The sequence below is a fragment of the Hippopotamus amphibius genome, chromosome 5 (genome assembly GCF_030028045.1).
Source record: "Hippopotamus amphibius kiboko isolate mHipAmp2 chromosome 5, mHipAmp2.hap2, whole genome shotgun sequence".
Lineage (NCBI taxonomy): Eukaryota > Metazoa > Chordata > Mammalia > Artiodactyla > Hippopotamidae > Hippopotamus > Hippopotamus amphibius.
Window position 1 is genome coordinate 5,594,937 of NC_080190.1, and position 19,648 is coordinate 5,614,584.

At 46.0% G+C, this 19,648-nt stretch overlaps 1 protein-coding gene across 4 annotated transcripts in view; it reads right to left on the reverse strand.

Annotated features, from left to right (window-relative positions):
- DOCK1 (dedicator of cytokinesis 1) overlaps window positions 1–19,648 on the reverse strand; it is a 520,609-nt gene that overhangs the window by 400,463 nt on the left and 100,498 nt on the right. For all 4 annotated transcript variants that reach the window (XM_057736106.1, XM_057736108.1, XM_057736105.1 and 1 more), the window contains exons 17-22: window positions 17,272–17,375; window positions 16,513–16,696; window positions 12,108–12,205; window positions 6,553–6,642; window positions 6,118–6,218; window positions 1,100–1,234 (exon numbers count right to left, since the gene is read on the reverse strand). In XM_057736106.1, coding sequence (XP_057592089.1) covers window positions 1,100–1,234; window positions 6,118–6,218; window positions 6,553–6,642; window positions 12,108–12,205; window positions 16,513–16,696; window positions 17,272–17,375 — 712 coding nt within the window. The remainder of the gene's footprint in view (window positions 1–1,099; window positions 1,235–6,117; window positions 6,219–6,552; window positions 6,643–12,107; window positions 12,206–16,512; window positions 16,697–17,271; window positions 17,376–19,648) is intronic.

Sequence of the window (19,648 nt, forward strand, 5' to 3'; positions counted from 1 at the left end):
GGGAGGTACCAGTCTGGGTCCACGCTTGTTCAGCTCCCAGTACATACTGGTAAGTTTCAAGAGGGCTGTGCTTTTAAAGGTGACATGTAATTTCTAACTCAGAGAAATACAGCTTCCTAAACTCTATCTCTGTGTTTATTACTCACTACAAGAGCATCAGCCTCTAACCAACATGAACCAACGTTATTAACTGTAGGTCACCCATCCAGTGTAGGTCACCCATCCACTGTAGGTCACCCATCCACTGTAGGTCACCCAAAGCATATGTCCTCCAAAAGCAGCAGCAGAGTGCGTCAACTTCAACATCCTAACACCCAATCAACCCGTGTTTCACATCTCTTCATTCATAGAGTTAAATATCGTGGACCAACGGAAAGCTCATTTATTTTAGCACAGCTCTTCATCTATAGACATATAGGAAAAAATACTAATGTTCTCTATAACATAACGAATTCATTATTTTAAAGTGGATTGGGAATACTCCAATCCACTTTAAAGTTCAAAAAACAACTCATAAATTCACCTAGATAGTATGTGAAACACTAAGTTAAAACACCTGAGCATCCGTTCACATGGCAATCTCATATGTGGGAATCTCTCTCCAGAAATAAAACATGATTCTAGTTGAAAGAAAGAGAGAAGCCCCAGTCTTCCCAAGTGCAGTAGTTTAACTTGATTTTGGCTATTTGCTGCTGTTGTGTGTTTATTTTAATTCTGCTTGTTCTCCAAGGGCTTTTTTCTCTATAAGATACACTGAAAAGAACTTCAGAACCTCTGGTGTTCAGTCTGCACTAGCTGTGGTGAATTATCAGCGCTTTCAGGAGACAACGTTTGACTCACAGGCACACATTTCAGACTCAGAGCCCGAGACTCAGGCTCAGCGCTTGCCTTTCACTACGTGGGGGAGCAGTCAGGTTGAGTGTGGGCAACCCCAGCCCAGGACTATCTGTTACCGCTGTGTCGGGCTAGACTGCAGGGAAAGGAGGGAGAAAGAGGAGAGGAAGGCGAGGAAGAAAGAGGAAGGGGAAGGGAAGAGGAAAAGGAAGGAAGGAAAGGACGTCCTACAAGTCCCCTGGAGAGCCAGCGCGGTGATACCCACTGGTTGAACAGGATCCGGGAGCGCACGATGAACTTGAAGATGTACTCCAGAGCTTTCATGGCTTTGTACAGCTGGTCACTGACGCCTGGCTTCTCCGCATTGTCCACATAGGTCCTTAAAACCTTCGTCAGTTTCCTGTTCACAACGGGAAGGGAAATTAACAAGTCCAGAAGAGCACAATGTCTCAGTTCTTAACTGGGACAGAAACACACAAGTGGGCTCTTTTTATTTGGGTTCACCCTTAACAGTGTATGCATATTTGTGAAATGTACTCTAAACAGATTAGAAGCAACCCATAAAATAACTCTCAGAGGAGTGAGAGCTGAGTATTTAACAAGCAGTTTCTAAGTTTTAGATGTTTTTCTAAGCATTTACGTGTACTACATAATTAATTCTTCTCAGCAACACTATAAGGCAAGTGTTGAGCTTTATCCCTAATTTACAGATGGAGAAGCCCAGGCTTAGGTCGGTAAACTAGCTTTCCCAATGCTAATAACAAAATAGAAGGGATTTTCGTTACAGCTATTTCTATTTTCATAATGCTCTTTTTTTTTCATTAAGCATGTGTTATTTTCAAATGATAGAAGCAGTAGCAGTAAGAATCAATCTGCAATTCTGTCCAAACTTCTACATTTTCCACCACTACTGGCCCATAAACTAATACTCATTGTTCACTGTTCATTGGCATGACCCTCAAGTCAAGCCTTTTAAATCATAAAAGGACAATTAAATTAACTTCAGGGACTTCCCTGGTTGCACAGTGGTTAGAACTCCACAATTCCACTGCAGGGGGCCCAGGTTCGATCCCTGATCGGGGAACTGGATCCCACATGCATGCTGCAACTAACAGTTCACCTGCCACAACTAGGGAGCCAGCCAGCCACACCGAAGGAGCACAAATGCCGCAACTAAGACCTGGCATGACCAAATAAATAAAATATTTTTTTAAAAAAATATATATATATAAATAAAATTAACTTCAGTGTTCTTTCAACTTTTAGCGTATTGGGCTGCATTGTAACTCTCCAAAAACCAGCAACATATGTAAAACCTGTACGGCAACAACGAACAAGATTACCCACTAAACCAAACTCCTCCACTTCCAAACTTTTTATGTCATCAACAAGAATTTCCTGTGGCATTTAAATATTCATCATAGTCATACAAATAACCTGCCAGGGTACTGACAGCATCTCCCCTTAAACGGTGAGCCAGCATGCACCAGCTTGTAACTCAAGATTATTACAAGACACTCATAAAAGCAACTCTAACTTGGTTTGTAGATGACCTCGGAACACCCTAAGAGTAAGGACTTTACTGATAAATCACACTAAAAAGCCTTCTGGGCAACTGAGTGGATGTGAAGTCAATTCTAACACTGATCAGGCTGCAGAACTCAAGAAACCTGACACTATCATAGGAGCCTTACTGCTAGTGTGTCCTCAAGAAGCAAGGCCAGAGAGACCACCCTCCCACAGGCTCCCCGGCCCCAATGTCGGGAAAGGTATCTTCCCATACATGTCCTGTGATGGTTCTTGAGGCACAGCAGAACATCTCACGTCCCGGCATAAAACCTGCTTCACTTGGTTTAACTTACTTTCCCAACTGATTGGACCACACACCTTTTCCTCTTAAACCCTATTCATATCCCAAGGAATATACATTCCATAGAAATACATTTTGGAAATCCTTCCAACTGATTAGTCAAAGAAACGAATAAAAAGAAGGAATGATTTGCAAAGAGAATGACCCAGAACCAGCAAACAAATCTGGAAGTTAAAAGACCCAAATCCACGCCAGCTACACTGCTTGTAACGGCAGAAAGACCGAACTCCTCGGCACTAGCTCAGAGGGGCAGACCAAAACGGGCATCGGTTCAGTGAGAAGGAGGCCTGACCCAGCCCTGGGAAGGGCAGCTCTCTGCACAGAAGGAGCCCGTCCTGCTGGTTTTCTGGAAGAACCTTCCCCAAAACGGATACCTCCCTCCCCCCTTCGTCCTTTCTTGGACCAGCGCTGGTCAGTCTGATCTGTGACCTGCCCATGCAGGGAAGCTCCTGGCTCTGTGTTGAGTCAGAGGGCTAAGAAGTAATGCCCATCGCTTCTAGTCAGCTTTAATTTCTTCTCTTGGAGTTCTCTGCAAAGAAAGGCTACAGATCTCAACATTTATCAATGGAAAGACAAAAAGAAAGTACCTGGACCAGAGTCTAACCTAAGCCCATGCCTGCCAAGCCTCCTAGAATGGCTGTGAGGACACTTAGTACCAGTAGCTCCTCTGGGCCAGAGAAGGCTGAAAGCACCTCATTAGTGCAGACAACTTTCCATGATTGGGTTAGAACTGTGTGAATCACGATTATCTCCTCTGGTATTTCAACGCGAAAATACTCAGATTCCAACAGCTAAAGAACCATTTGGGGTTGCTGGCTGATCAAAACATGATAAGAATACTTATTTTCCGAAATTAAAATTTCCTTTTCAGCAGATGACAGATTGAATGAGAAGATATTGATCCTCAGCTCCATCCCATCATAACCTAACAATAAAATGGTACTTTTGGTGTCTCCCATTGAGTAATTTGCCAAAACCTCCCCAATGTTCGTTTTCCACCTTTGAGAATAAAGGCAGCACTCTCTCCCCAATGTCACAGGCAGGAGAACGCCAGCAAGAGGACCTGGAATGCAGCACGGTGACCTACCACCGTTCTGATTTTCTGAAATGAAAGTACAAAATCTAATCTGAAAAGAAATGTTTGGCCCCGTCTCGATAAAGAAGGAGAAGGTAAAAGTGACACATGCGGAGGCCACACTGCACCCAGAGCAGTGTACAGGCCCCGCCCATAAACCCTGCACGGGCTCCGTTCTGGCTGGTATAGCGAGGTGATGCCACCTGAACAGCCCTCCCGAAATCTGAAGGGAACTGTCCAAAGTGTGAAAAACTGGGCCTCTCCACCGAGAGCACAGAATGTTTTAAACAAATATTTATTAACCAGCAAGCACAAAGCTCGTCACAGCTTGCCCTGCGTTTGTGAGGACATCCCTGCTCCCTGCCTACTCAGGGCTCTACCCACCGCCCTGCAATAAACATGCACTCAAGCAGACACGGAAGAATCCAAGAATCAGGGACAGGACTGCTGACCTTGCGTTCCCACAGCCAAGGACAACAAGTTTTGACCTACGTAGAGTCAAGACACAGACAGGAGCTTTGACTCAACTTCCTGGCCCTAAAAGAAAATCATGTCTAACGATTCTAAGTGGAATGTTCTTAAAGAAATTAAACCTTTCTTTTTCACTGCAACTCACACAATAAAAAATCTGAATAAGTGCCAATAAATCCCATTGTGAGAGAACAAGGAACTCGCTCTAATAATTCTAATAACTAAACCTAACTATTTCTTAGTGCTTTCGAAGTGCCAGAGATTATTTCAAACACTTGACATGTAATATGTCATTATAATTCTCAAGAAAACCGAGAGCCATGCTGTTTCACAGATGAAAAGGCTGAAGCTTACAGAGTCTATGCAACTTAAGCTTGTAAGTGATGGAGTGGTAACATAAGCCCAGGTAGCCAGGTCCCAGGGCTGTGGCATCAACACCAGGCTTCACCCTTTCCCCTGGTGTCCTACTAGACCCTTAGGGGCCCGTGTGGCGATGCAACAGGTGGAGAGCAGCTGGGGGACAGAAAGAATCCTAGTTAGTTAGAGCTGAAGCGTCTGGAACAAAAGGAAAGGCACTCTTTAAAAAGCAAAAAGAATCTGAAAAAGAATATATATATGCGTGTATACATATATACCTATATGTGTATTACACACACGCACTTTTATATATGTATGTGAATCACTTTGCTATACACCTTAAACACAACACTGTAAATCGACCATACTCCAGTAAAAAAATTAAATGTAATGAAAAAAATTTAAAAAAAGAAAGACATGCAAGAGTATTAAAAGCCAATATCCAGATGAAGTCTAAAAACAATCGTCAAGCCTTCAGATGTTTTATCTGGGCAACACTGACATTTTGGCTCTTTGAACATGACTGAGTAACTAACCAATGTAAAAGAACAAAAATTTTTTAATCTTTTTTTTTTTTTTTATTGCCACACTGTGCTGCTTGCAGGATCTTAGTTCCCCGACCAGGGGTTGAATCTGGGCCCCGGCAGTGAAAGCACCAAGTTCTAACCACTGGACTAGCAGGGAATTCCCGAAAAAAGTAATTTTATCCAACTTTGTCCAGCAGAACAAAAATAAACAAATCAGGGGCTTCGTAGGTGGTGAAGTGGTTAAGAATCCGCCTGCCAATGCAGGGGACACCGGTTCGATCCCTGCTCCAGGAAGATCCCACATGCTGCAGAGCAACTAAGCCCGTGCACCACAACTATTGAGCCTGCGCTTTAGAGCCCATTAGCCACAACTATTGAGCCCACGTGCTGCAACTACTGAAGCCCACACACCTAGAGCCCGTGCTCCACAAGAAGAGAGGCCACGGCAATGAGGAGCCCGTGCACCACAATGAAGAGTAGCCCCTGCTCACCGCAACTAAAAGAAAGCCTGAGCACAGCAAAAAAAGACCCAACACAGCCAAATAAATAAATGGGGAGAGAAAAAGAGCCAAAAGATAGATTGAAAAGTACAAAACTGAATTTTATTCACACTAAATAACCAATAACCTCAATACAGGACCACATCCATGTGTTCATTCATCAAACAGTCCTCAGGAGGCTGCAGTGTGGCAGGCCCTCTGCATCCCTAGGTCCATTTCATCAAACACAAACTGAACATCCCAAAGACAAACGAAAGGTGTGGAGAAGAACAAGACTTTATCCCAGAATCTTATGATGTATCACCTATCTCGTTCAAGAAGATTTATAAGTCTGTTAAGAGAGAAACAATACTAAAAATGATCCCATTAGATTCACAGTTGGGGAAGGGAAATGTAGAATCACAGGCCAAAGTATATGGAAAAGACTCCTACAAAAATATACATAAAGAAGAACTGGTTTTAAAACAACAAAAAAGAACTTACGTGTAGGCTAATGTTGCACTAAAGTGTTTCTTAATGTAGGTTTCCAAAACAGGATTAAAATGCTGAAATTTCCTATCAGCAATTAGTCCAATGATAAATACCTGTTAAATTAATATTTTCATTAGCAAAAGAAATGCAAACCATTTGCTGAATCACTGCTGAATCACTTGCACTTCTGTGTGAGTCAACAAGCTACAACATTTTGGGACTCTGGTTGGTCAGCCAGTTTACCTCTTCTTCCCCTACATATCACATTTACCTAACTACAGTGTTACAGTGAAAGAAACTTTCTACCTCTCGATTCGTCTGCTCTGAATTGTTTTACAACTGAAAATGCTTTCAAGGTTACTGTAATGGATCCCGCCCCAGCTTCAAAGGCTGCAACATGAAAGCATCCCGTAATATCTGAGCAGATGCAACGTCAACGTCTCTTACCAGAGCATCAAACACTAATGTATCAAAGGTCTCACTCTCCGAGTTCTCCATCATGATGTTGAAGAGGGCGTCCAAGGTGTCCTGGAGGAACTGGAGAGACACAACACGTCAGCAGACAAGGTAAATTCACCCCATTCTCCCCAGCTCAGAACAACTATCCTTCTTGGCAAGACTCCAAACACCCACCTTTCCCATTTAAATGGCACCTACCAAGCTCTAGCCTGTGGGGATTTTTCTCAGCCATTAGATACACAAGACAAAAATCTGAGATGAGTGAATTCAGAACAAAGACAGGCCACTCTGAGTCAAGCAGAGGATGGGCAGTGGGGAGATGTCCTATAGCCCACCCGCCTCCCCACCACCACCCATGGGACCTCTCCAATCCTTCTCCCGGTCTTCATCAGGACAAAGAGCTCAACAGCACCACTGGGAAGACTGAATCCGATTCATTCCGTACACTGAGCGTGGGACCTGAGCTAGTGAGTGGGCAGGAGCCACACAGGGACAAATTTCTAGGATAATAAAGGATCTTCTACAGACACAGATGCCCAAGCACAGAAGAGGTATGTGATTCTGAAACTGGGGTACAGAGCAGAGAGCCAGGAAGTGCTTAATTTATTCAACGGTAACTTAGAAATTCCTTTTACAGCCTACTGTAACTCACCAAATAAACATTACAGCATAGAATGACAAAACATCATGAATTTAATTTAGAAAAAAATTAGCAGACTTCAAAGTTATGTCACACCAGGAGCTGGCTTTGAACCATATCCCCATTCTCCCCTGAATGAAGTATAAGATGGACCAAAAAGACTACATTGGAACTAATGAGTTCCCTGTTTGTGGGGTAGTTCAAGACTAGGCAGAATGCCATACAATGGAAATGAAGTATGGATATACCATCATTATTCACTAGGGACCACAGTGGGGTATCACTTCACCCAGACTATGGTGACCATCACCAAAAAGATGGACAACAGTTAAGTATGGGAAAGGACGGGGAGAAACTGGAGCCCATTTTTGTCTTGATTTACCACATGACTCAACCATTTCACTTCTGGGTATGTAACCAAAAAATTGGAAAACATACATCTGCACAGAAACGTGTACACAAATATTCATAGCAGCTTTATGCATCATTGGCAAAATGCGGAAACAGCCCAAATGTCCATCAGCTGACGAATGGATAAACAAACTGTGGCGCACACATACAGTGGAATATTTACTATTCAGTCATCAAAAAGGATAAAGTTCTGATACACGCCACCACGTGCCCTGAAAGCATTATACTGAGCAAAAGAAAGCCAATCAAAAAAGATCATATAGGAACTTCCCAGGTGGCACAGGGGTTAAGAATCCGCCTGCCAATGCAGGGGACACGGGTTCGAGCCCTGGTCCGGGAAGATCCCACATGCCACGGAGCAAGTAATCCCATGCACCACAACTACTGAGCCTGTGCTCTAGAGCTCACAAGCCACAACTATTGAGCCCACATGCTATAACTACTGAAGCCTGGCAATAAGAAGCCCGCACACTGCAACAAAGAGTAGCCCCCATTCTCCGCAACTAGAGAAAGCCCGAGCACAGCAACAAAGACTCAATACAGCCAATAAATAAGTAAATAAATAAAATAAAGTGAAATCCACGCCACTACTTCAGAAAAAAAATGTTTTAAAAAAAGGTCATATATGGTCTGATTCAGTTTACATAAACTATCTGAAACAGTCAAATCCACAAAGACGGCCGGTTGCAAGGAGAGTGGGAGTGATGATGGCCTGCAGGTGTGGGGCTTCTTTTTCCGGTGACAGAGATGCTCTGTAGTGAGGTGGTGCAGACAGTTGCACGACTCCGTGAATATGCTGAAACCCGCTGAACTGGACAAACGAAAAGGTGTTGTCTGGTATGTGAATTACATCTGAGTCAAGTGGTTATTCAAAACAAAAGGAGCAAATGAGACAGCCCCACAGCTAGGACAAGGGGTGGCTGAGGGAGATCCCTGCACCAGACCTTCCTGGGCGGCTCAGCCCACGTACAGAACCCCGGGGGCCATGGTGTCCCCAGAGAGGATCTCAAACGGTTCGAGCCTCAGACAGAAATTAAACACAGAGACCTGCTCCGCAACCAGTGCTCGCTCTCTTGCGCCCGCTCGTAAGCTGTGGACCCTTGCAAATCCAGTGCCCCGCAGCTCTCCTTCCCCAGGGAGGACGTGCTCCCAGACCTAGTAAGTGATCTGCAACATGTCAGGCATAAAGTCTTCCTTCTGTTCCACTGGCCACCCACCACCTAGTCTGTGCCAGGAAGAGGCATGAAACCAGCCAGACCAGGAGGCATTCTGGTCTGGACATCAAGGGCTCCGTCAACTCCATAATTATTTAAGCCTGCACCACCTCTCGTTACTTTTGTACCATTTCCCATCATTTTCAGATTGTAAAAGCTTTGCAAAGGTCAAAACTCGATGCCATCTGCTAACAGCCCAGTGTTCCTGCCAAAAGACTCCCCAGGTGCCAAGCCCTGGCTTGTCACAGTTCATGGAAATAGGTCTACCCGCCCCACCCCGACAAATGCCACAGAAACAGGACAGCAGACGGCAGGGGCCTTGTGTATCTGGCCGTAGAGCTGCAGCAGTGCAGGGACACGAGTGTCCTCGTGGCGGTCCCTCACACAAGGCCACGAAAGGACTTCTGACACCCGCCTGCTCTCCAAGACCATCCACTGGAAGACCGCCATCACCATTTTCATTTCCCACCAAGATGGGAAACTATATTTTTCACTAAATGAGAAATATTTTGCCATTTTTCCACTAAAAGTTATAAATACCAGAAGGGAGGTCTTGAATAAGTGGAACAGAACCTGCAATCTATCAGTGTCCTTCAGCTAGGATGAAAGCAGCCCCACGCAGGCTGGGACTCCCTCTGGTTCAGGCTCCATCAACAGCCTTGTGGCCTTAAACAAGTCCATTCCCTGCTCTAGGCCTACAAGGTATCAGGACACACTGTCGATGGGAAGGAATACGCTCAGGCAGAGTAGGTAGGGGCCGGACAGATCATCCAGGCCTGGGTGGGACCAGTGAACACGAGAAGGAGAGGGAGAGTGGTGAAAACCATCTCTGGGGATGCACAATAGGATTTGATAATAGATTAGATAAAAGTCTGAGGAGGGCAGTAAAACCAGATGATTCTAGATGTTCCCTGGTCATTGTGACAACAGTTCAACAGAAATACAAATAATTCTTGATGTGATTTAGGGACCAAAAAGTGAAAGAGGACACAATTTCATTAACTGTGGGTCTTTTAAAGTGATGTTAACTTACCCAGTTTTCATCCGAACTAGGGAACTCATAGCAGCCGGGGAAGTTTAAAATGCAATTAACATTGTCCAAGCCAGTAGAAGAAGACAAGGGCCAGGAGCAGGTGATTAAAATTTGGAGATTCGTAAGGATATGCCTGAATGGTTATACAATGAATTTAGGAGAGCAGTGCCACCAAATTAATTTATACTGAAGTCAACCACATTGCTGCTTAATTAAGGCCGTTTTTAGTAACTAATTTTTACAGAGATAAGGTCGTCTCCCTCCACAAGCACCTCTCACGGAGGGTGCAGAACTAAGGCAGCGACACAGACCCAGCCGTGGGGACCCTGCTCACGGGAAACCACGAGTGAGGGCCTGGCTTGCTGCACGCCAGCCACGGCGGAGCCCAGTGGACTCAGAAATGCATTTCCATACGTAAGAGGAGAAATCACTGAGCACAGGAGAGGCAAGGAGAGCCTAACGCTGAAGAAAACATCGGAACCGCTAATGATGAAAATTTGTGAGCGCTCAAAGGGACCTCTGAGCACACTAGTCTGACTGTCCGGTTGTAGATAAAGATTCCAGAGGGCACCCAGCACTGCTCCAGGGCCTGCTGTGTGCAAGGCTAAGAAATAAATCCAAGAGCACATCAGAGGAAAATGGCTAAGACAAGACCGAGCGCTGTGATCTTTCCGACACACCGCGTAGCTCTCCACATCGACGACAGGGCTTCTAGGTGAGTCGAGAGCCAGGGTGACAATCACTGGGATGGTGGTGGCTGTGGACCACCTCCCCGGGGCCAGTACCTCCTATAACCTCCGCAAGGACCCTCTGAAGAAGGCACTCTGGATATGTCCATTTTACAGCAGGGGAAAGTGAGGCTTAAAGACATTATTTGACCTGTGTCAGCCCCACAGCGAGACCCCTAGGCTTGGTTGATTCCCAAGCCTGTTTCGGTCACAGTGAAGCCAAGCCTCCCTCCACGGATCACAGTCCAAGAAGGATTCTGTCCTCTTAGAGAGACGCGTATGTCAACAGCCTGGAGACACTAGGGATCCTAACCAGGCAGACCTCGCTTACCGCACTTGGCAGACGCTGCGGTTTACACAAAGCCAAGGTTTGTGGCAGCCCTGGGTCTAGCACGTCTACCGGTACCATTTTTCCAACAGCATTTGCTCACTTTGTCTCTGTGTCACATTTTGATAATTCTCGCCATATTTCCAACTTCATCAATATTATATCTGTGACAGCGATCTCTGCTCAGTGATCTTTTTTTTTTTAAGCTCTTTATTGGAATATAATTGCTTCACTGATCAGTGATCTTTGATGTGACTACAACAAAAGGATTATCACTCACTGATGGCTCAGGTGACAGCGTTTTTTAGCAATAAGGTATTTTTTAATAAAAGTATGGGCATGGTTTTCTAATTTTGAGAGTTTTTGTTTGCTTGTTTGCGTTCTTTTGTTTAAATTTTTTTCTTTTTTCTTTTGTTTTTTGTTTTTTATTTTTCTTCCCTGCGCACTATGAGATATGTGGAACTTTGGTTCCCCGACCAGGGATCAAACCCACGCCCCCTGCGGTGGAAGCATGGAGTCTTAACCACTGGACCGCCAGGAAGTCCCTTGTTTGTTTTTTGGTCTTTTTTTTTTTTAACTGGAGTATAGTTGATTTACAATGTTGTGTTAGTTTCAGGTATACAGCAAAGTGATTCAGTTATACCTATATGTACCTATTTTTTTCAGATTCTTTTCTTTTTCTGTTTTTAACTGTGAATGATATTTTATTTAGTCATTTTTGTTTACAACTAAAACTCCTGCAAGGAATTTAAGGACATCCTCCTCCTTCACTTGCAGGACATGAAGGGCTCCAGACACGGTGAAAGTTTCCCTTTAAGTTACGATGGGAATGCAGAACAATGCCTCTCGACCCCTGTCCGGGTAGCAGGGAAAGCCAGATTCTTTTCCACGACTGGGTATTACAAGATATTCCGTATGGTTCCCTATGCCGTACAGTAGGTCCTCGTTGGTTATCCATCTTATATCGTACATATTTTTTTTGGACCTGGTGCTACGGCACACTCAGTAGGCTACTGCCCAGTGTAACCGTCACTTTGATACACACTGGGAACCAAAAACTCCGTGTGACGCGCTTTCCCAGTGATCTGGAAGCAAACCCGCAGCGCCTCGGAGGCCGCGGCTACGCCTGTTCACAAGGAGAAGAGCAGCACAAGCAGAACAAGCAGCACGGGCGTGGGAGCCCCGTCACCTTCACCACTTCGCCACCGTCCACCTTCATCAGCTGCCTCAGGTTCTGCTGCAGCAGGTTGGTGTTGGACCTCCACTTCAGCAGCCCCAGCAAGTCCACTGCAAACAGGAAACAGACGTCAGTTCCTCCCAGCAAGCACCCGGTCTCCCTCACTCACGCATCTCATGAGGGCCTCTTCATAATTTTTTCAACAGAAAAACCAAGCCTGTTTGGAAATGTTCATCAGCAAAATAGTTCTTTCTTTCTAGCAACATCCTTGACGCCCAGTGTGGCTGGATTATTTCCCAACTACGTTTACCATGAAAGGACTTCCACGTGGAAGCTTTAAAAAGGCATCTGGGAGCCCAAGGAAGAAGGACCGGCCTTTCCAACCTATGAGAAGGCAGGTCAGCACGGCAGCAGGCCTGCGAGGCTGCTGGCCGTTCAGTGCTGGCCTGACAGCTTCTCCCAAGTGGTTTTCTCCTGGTTAGGAATAAGATTCTTAATTTTTAAGATAAAACAGTATAAAATAACCAATGCAAATTCAAGTACTGAGAATGCAAGGGGCCAGTCCCCAAAGGAGACAGGAACCCTGGCCCTGGAGACCACTGAGCTTGCCACCTTTACCAAGGCCTGGCCCTTCCATGAGTTTTTATGTTGGTTTTCTAACAGAAAAATCACAAGTTGAATGTATTGGTTTTTGCAGACTAAATGTGGAAGACTATGTTGAGAAATGATTTTGTTTAAGGCACGAAGACAGAATCCAAAACATCTCTAGGAAAAGACGTGGGCCCACACAATCTTCAGTTGAAGTCACATTAATATCCCATTAGATGAAAAAACACAATTAGCAAAGCACATCGAATTTACTGTTTATGCTCATTGGAAATGAGCTACAGAAACTGTCTCCATAAGGAAAACCCTACTTAATACTGAAAAGAAAAATATAATTTTGGCAATAGGTAGAATTTCAGTGAACACAAGACACTAAATATAATTTAAAAATCAAACCACACAAAAGGCACACAGGTTATGACCACCAGACACATATTTTCATTTATATGACCTTACCCCCAGGTAAGCTGATGAAGGGAAGAGTTACAAAGCAGGCAAATGCAAAAGGGACAGCATCCTAGTGTATTTGGAATGTGTAGAGGGTAGACTCAAACGCCACTGGGACATGCCACCTGTATGTGACCTTAGGCAAGTACCTTCACCTCAGTTTTCCTATCTGAACAATGGGTACAGCATTGCCTGAGTCACAGGGTTGGTGCAAGAATTAGATGGCAAGGTGTGGAGGAAGCACTTAGGGTGATGCTCAGCAAGAAGACCACTCATCAAAGAGACGAACACTTTAGCCATTTGTCGTGAAAGTTAACATGTTTTAATTTCTAAGCGAAAGCGAAGTCATAAGAAAGGCTACATCCTGCCCAGATACGCTCTCAGCCCCAGGGTTAAAGGAGCTTTCCACCTCCTCTAAGAGTTACCAGCATTTTGTTGGAGACTAGTTAATACTCTGGATCCCATTCATGCAAAGTGAGTGGCCCTTTGGATTAGGAGGCTGAGTTTTACCTCTGTGCTGTACTTTTGAGAAAAGATACAGCTGGGCAAATGAGAAGCGGACAAACACCGCTGAGGAGGGGGAGCTCACCCAGCACCCCAGCCCTCTCTGTCCCCTCTCATTCCCAGGGAGCCACTGCTGTTTGGCCCTGTCTCACGACTTGTCTCTCTCATGACATTGTAAGCTGATGGAGGAGAGGAACCACTTCTCCTGCTTCTTTTTATATCCTCCACAGCATCCACCATCACACTGAGAACAGAGATGTTTAATACAAACCTCGATGAATAATTCAGCCACCGCTTTTCCCTAAGTAATGGAACTTCGCGGCAACAAATCACAGTTTCAGAAAAATGACTTCCTCATTGAGAATCTGGGACTCGATGCCGGATGCCAACTGGGGCAACCCCATCTTGCACACACCTGACACGCCACCACCCCAAAAAGAGGCTTCGTTGGCTGGTGTGAAATGAACGACTTCGTTGGCTGGTGTGAAATGAAATGAAGATGTGTCCCCCTGACTCTTCCTGAGCTGCATCACATCGGAATTTCCTGGTTGCCTGGCAACAGCCGCTGCCAAGACCCAGGTGCTGTGTTTCTTGGTCCCAGGGAGGGGATTACCCTGCGTCTGGTGCGATTCGAAGAACTTGGAGGTGAGAGGAGGTGAGACTCATCTCCCTGCGAAGTTACTGTGACTTAATACCTTGCCAATGTCCTAGTTCACAGTCATCCACTCCAGGGATCTGTGGGTTAAGAAGGATTCTGTGATTGGGCCTCACAACCTAACTGCTATTCAACACACTGTTTTAATGAGGAAAATATATTCAAGTTCCAAATAACAACTTCCAAACATGCTTCTGGAAGATGCCCCGTATCTAAGAGGGTGGCTTCCTACACAGTGAAGGTGGCAAGACACCGCAGAAGCTTAAGTGCCCACTGGAGAGGCTGCCCTGAGTTAAATGAGGCCCTAGAAGGAGGAGCCAGCTGACAGGCTAGTGGACCGTCAGGGCCATATCCAGAGAGTAACATTTGCCCTACGGGGTCATCTTCTCTATAACCTGGTCTCAAACCAGCACCCGCCTTGCTGACAGCATGTTCCCTGGCCACTAAACTTGCAAATTTCCTGTGTAACCTACCCGTCCCCATGCAGGCACGGAACCCAATGCCCCCGGGAAGGGTTTTCATCTGCTCACGGAGGTTACTGCATGACCGACCGCAGGCTGGGAGACTCCATAATACTCCACGTTGATGAAGGTAACATGAGAAAGACGTATCCAAATGGCCTTCAAGCATCTGAAATACGTGCCACCCCCTCCCCCAGTTTACTCATGAGACAAATGGAGTGAAAACATAGCTTGCAGAGCCCAGCACAACAGGGTGGAGACAGCAGGCAGTGAAAATCTGAATGGGGCCCGTGCACCCGACACCAGCACACTCTCAGCTACCACACAGGGCTTTCCAGATGATGGGGTTACTTCTGTCCTGTGCTTATCCTGTTAAAATCCAAATGATGACTGTCCCTTGGGCCCACCCAGACTACTGCCAAGCTTTACGGACAAGCCCTGGGGACATGATTCATGACAGCAAGAGGCACTCATGATCAAAATGCATGTCGGGTGGCGAAGAGGAAAAAATTGGATTTTCAGGCTGACTTTCAAGAGAGCATAAAGCCACTCTGCACAGCTGTGAGGCTGTCATATGCGGGGAGCGCGATTTTTCAGCATAGAATTCATACAGAGGCGCCTCTGCCTCGACCAGACGGTGTGCTCTGAATCAGAAGTGCCTCCAGCTGGACAGCCACGCTGCAGGGAGGCCACAAGCCTGTGGGAACAAGCAGAACAGCCTGGCCACCCAGCGTGGGGACGCCGGGCACCATCCAATGCTGCATTAAGGCCACACTTCGGCCGGACATCAGCAAGGAGCACCTTATCTCACCATCAGGGAACTAGAAATGTCATCAACACCAACTTTTAAAACAAAAGGCAACTGGTAATTATCTCAATGAGCAGATGGGAGAGGGGAAGACCCAAGAGGGTGTGGGCCTCACACCCTAGAGCTCCTGTAGCCCTCAGACAGCCCTCTGAAGCAGGCATTACAGCCAGAGTACAGATGAGGGAAATGAGCTCAGAGAGCCTAGTTCAAGGTCATTCCCAGAGTTATCAGCACAGGGCCAAGGCTCAAGTTCAGGACTTTGGTCTGACTCCAAATTGTGTGGATTCTTCCCTTTCCCTGGCCAAAAAGCTTTGAAAAGTAAGTCCATGGCAGGGACTTCCCTGGTGGCGCAGTGGTTAAGAATCCGCCTGCCAAGGCAGGGGATACAGGATCAATCCCTGGTCAGAGACGATCCCACATGCCTTGGAGCATCTAAGTTCGTGCGCCACAGCTACTGAGCTTGCACACTGCAACAACCAAAGCCCATGCACCTAGAGCCCATGCTCTGCAACAAGAGAAGCCACTGCACTGAGAAGCCCACATGCAGCAACGAAGATCCCATGCAGCTAAGTAAATAAATAATAATAAAAACAAGGTGGCACTAAAATACAGTCGGCCCTCCACATCCGAGGCTTCACATCTGCAAATGTGAAGGGCAGACTGAACGTACTCTATTTGAAAAAGAAAAAAGTGAATCCACTGCTTTATCTGTCTTTAAGGTTCATCCTTAGCGTAAAATCAGAATGTGAGTTTCAAAGCAGAACAGTGTCACCCCCTCCTGCTTTCCTAGCTCTTCGGCATCCACACAGGCCACTACGGAGGGAAGGTGTGAAAGAACCGCAGCCGGGGTTCAGGGACCTAAGGAAGCCTCCTCCATGCAGCAGGGAGCACGAGAAAGACGGGGTGGAAGGAGAGAAGCTCACCCCCCACACTCACCGTTCTGGGTCAGTTTGGTGGAGCACACGAGCGTTGAGATCTGGAAGGAGTCTTTGCTGATGGTGCAGCTTCCGAGGCTCTGCATGCTCTTGCCGGTCGCCGAGTGGCCCTTCTCCTCCAGCTCGGCTTTGGTGGAGGGCAGGCTCAAGTACGTGCCGGCATCCTCCAGCTTCTTGGCTTCTGCCTGCAGGTTTAACGCCACAACAGGTCAAGTGCAACTCACAATCGCATGCAATTTTTTTCTCCCCCTCATGATCCTTCATCCTTTTAACCATCGTGATATTTGCTCTTTCTCATTTGCTAAACTGCTTGCTTTATTTTTTTAACTTTTTTTACATTATCTTGGAGTATCGATGATGAACAATGTTCTGTTAGTTTCAGGTGTACAACAAAGTGATTCAGTTAAACATATATGTGTGCCTATTCTTTTCCAAATTCTTTCCCCGTCTAGGTTGTTACATAATATTCAGCAGAGTTCCTGGTGCTAAACTGCTTATTTTAATGATTTCCCTTATTCCTGTAGATGAATTCACCTTCACACAGAGTATTTTTTTAAACAGCACTTAATGTGTTATTGTGTATCAGCTTCTCTCCTTAGGAAGAGCTAAAAAGCCGGTCGTCTGAAATGTTCATTTGCATAATTAAATGTTGCTCGAGAGCAGTGTTCTCACAAAGATGGAAATGTCAGCTCAGGCCAGGAAGCCCAGAAAGGCTTGCAACAGTGAACATGGGCGACACTGCACCCACAGAAGAGCGCACCTTATAGACGATGAGATCGTGCTCCCCGTCTCTCAGGGTGGTCCCATCATAGCGCATCAGCTTTACAAAAGCGAGTGCGAATATCTTCTCAGACTTATCCTTAGCTGCAATAGAAATCAATAATCATTTTCTACTGCTGTCCTGACAAAAGTAACATCATAAAATGCTATGAGGGCTGCCTTTCAGAAAAAATTACAAAACTGTTTCGACAGATGTTAAAGCAAACATAAACAAACGGAGATACAGACAACATTCACTTATCATAAAGGGATCAGCTGTGTGCAAACTAACCTGTAAATTCAAAGCAATTCCAATCAAAGTCTCACGGGAGAGTTTCCTCGTGGAACTTGAAAACTGATTCTACAGTAAAGGACCAAGAATAGGAGGATGGTTTTGAAGAAGAATGTGGAGGGAAGCCTGCAATACTAAAAACCAAGAGTAACTAGGAAGAGGTAACCATGAAGATGGTATGGTTTTAACACAGGGATTCCCAGACCAACGGGAACAAACAGGGCATGAAAACACCGGCCACCGCAAGTGACCACCGGAAGGGGCAGACCCTTCACTGAGAAAGCAGTCTGTCGACAGGGAAAAACAAAACACCTGGATGCTCACCTCACACCCTCCACAAACATAAGCCACAGGTGGCCTAAACACCCGAATGTGAAACTTCGTTCTCTTTGTCAAGAAAGTTCTTCCCCCGGAATCTGCATGTGAGACTCATCCTCTCACTTCATTCACGTTTCTGCTGAAGTGTCACCTGCTCTGAGATGACCAGCCTGCCTAGAAGAGCCCATGCCCACCCGGGTCCCACTCCTGCCACTAGACTGTTCTTCACAGTCACTGTGGGCTGAACTGTTATGTTTTGTTTTGTTCAGCAAAATTCCTATGCTGAAGCCTAACCCCCCACATGGCTGTACTGGAGAAAAGGCCTATAAGGAGGTTCTTAAGGCTAAAAGGTTGTAAAGATGAGGCTCTGACCCCACAGAACAGGTGCGCTTATAAGAAGGGGAACAGACACCAGCACTGCCCTCCTCCGTGTGAGCTCACAGCGAGAAGGCGGCGCTCTGCAACCTGGGAGACGGTCCTCACCAGAATCCAACCCTGCTGGCACCCCGGTCTCGGACTTGCAGCGTCCAGAACTGTCAGAGAGTAAATCTCTGCTGTTTAAGTCACCCGGTCTGTGGTGTTTCATTACGGCAGCCCAAGCAGATGAAGACAACAGTCCTTTTCACTAGCAGATGACCAAGCCTGCAGGGTGCGTGTGTGCATGCCTGGGGGGGGTGGGGGGGGGTGGACTTGTTGTGTATTGTTAGCTTCACCCACTGGGCTTTTGCACGTATTTGTGTATTTTTTCACTGCTATTTCCCCAGTGCATGAAATAGCGCCTGCTCTATGTTCGGGTCTCAGTAAATATTTGCTGTAGCTGGGACGACGACGACAAACAAGTCCTCTCAGATAACAAAGAAAACACAAGTTGGTGGCTCATTAATGCGTGATGATGGGAACAGGGGCCACCCAGCTGGATGGTTGGAAAAGGTTTCTCTGAGAAGACGGATGACATATGATCCAAGATGCTAACCCTGCAGGAAAAGAGATGGCCACATACAGAGGCCCTCCGGTGGGACTGGCCCGGCTTGCTTGAGGGCTGAAAGCCAGGGTGGCTTGGTGAGTGGCGGGCAGGGAGAGCTCCAAGGTGGGCAGGTGCCCGATCAGGTAGAGACGGGTGAGGAGTCTGGACGGAAGAAATGGGTTTGTGATGAGTTTTCCAAGATGCAAGCTGAACATAGCACGGAAACATTGAGTTTTGGGGCTAGAAAATACCTTTAAATTATAGATCCCAGATTCTCTTTTTAGAGATGAAAGGAGAGAGATCGAAGAGCATACATCTGCCCACCTTGAGTCAGGGGCTCAATATATTTACTCTAAGATGCCACTGTATGAGATACCACATCTCAGTAATCTCTGCATCCCTGTATCCATGGGGAGCCTGCACACAGTAGGTGCTCAATAAATGCTAGCTAAGTAGATGGGTGCATGATTGACCAACCAAAGATAAAGGGAGGGGATAAAAGCGAAAAATATGTACCCTTGGAACTGAAAAGTTAACTTTGTGAAAGGATCCTTGAAAACATAAAACAGTGTTCACGTGAGACAGAAGAGATCCTTTTAAGTTTGGGCTGATATAAAGAGAATTAAAACACGTCTCTGTGAAAGCAGCTGCGGTTCAGGACACGTGACCATACCTACCAGCAGACAGCTTCCCTTGCTGCTACTGTTACACAGCACAAAATTTTAGAGAGCGCCTTTTATTAATACTCTGCATCTTCACATGGGGAATGGACTGCACTTGTTACATCCTTGGCAGCAGCCTTAC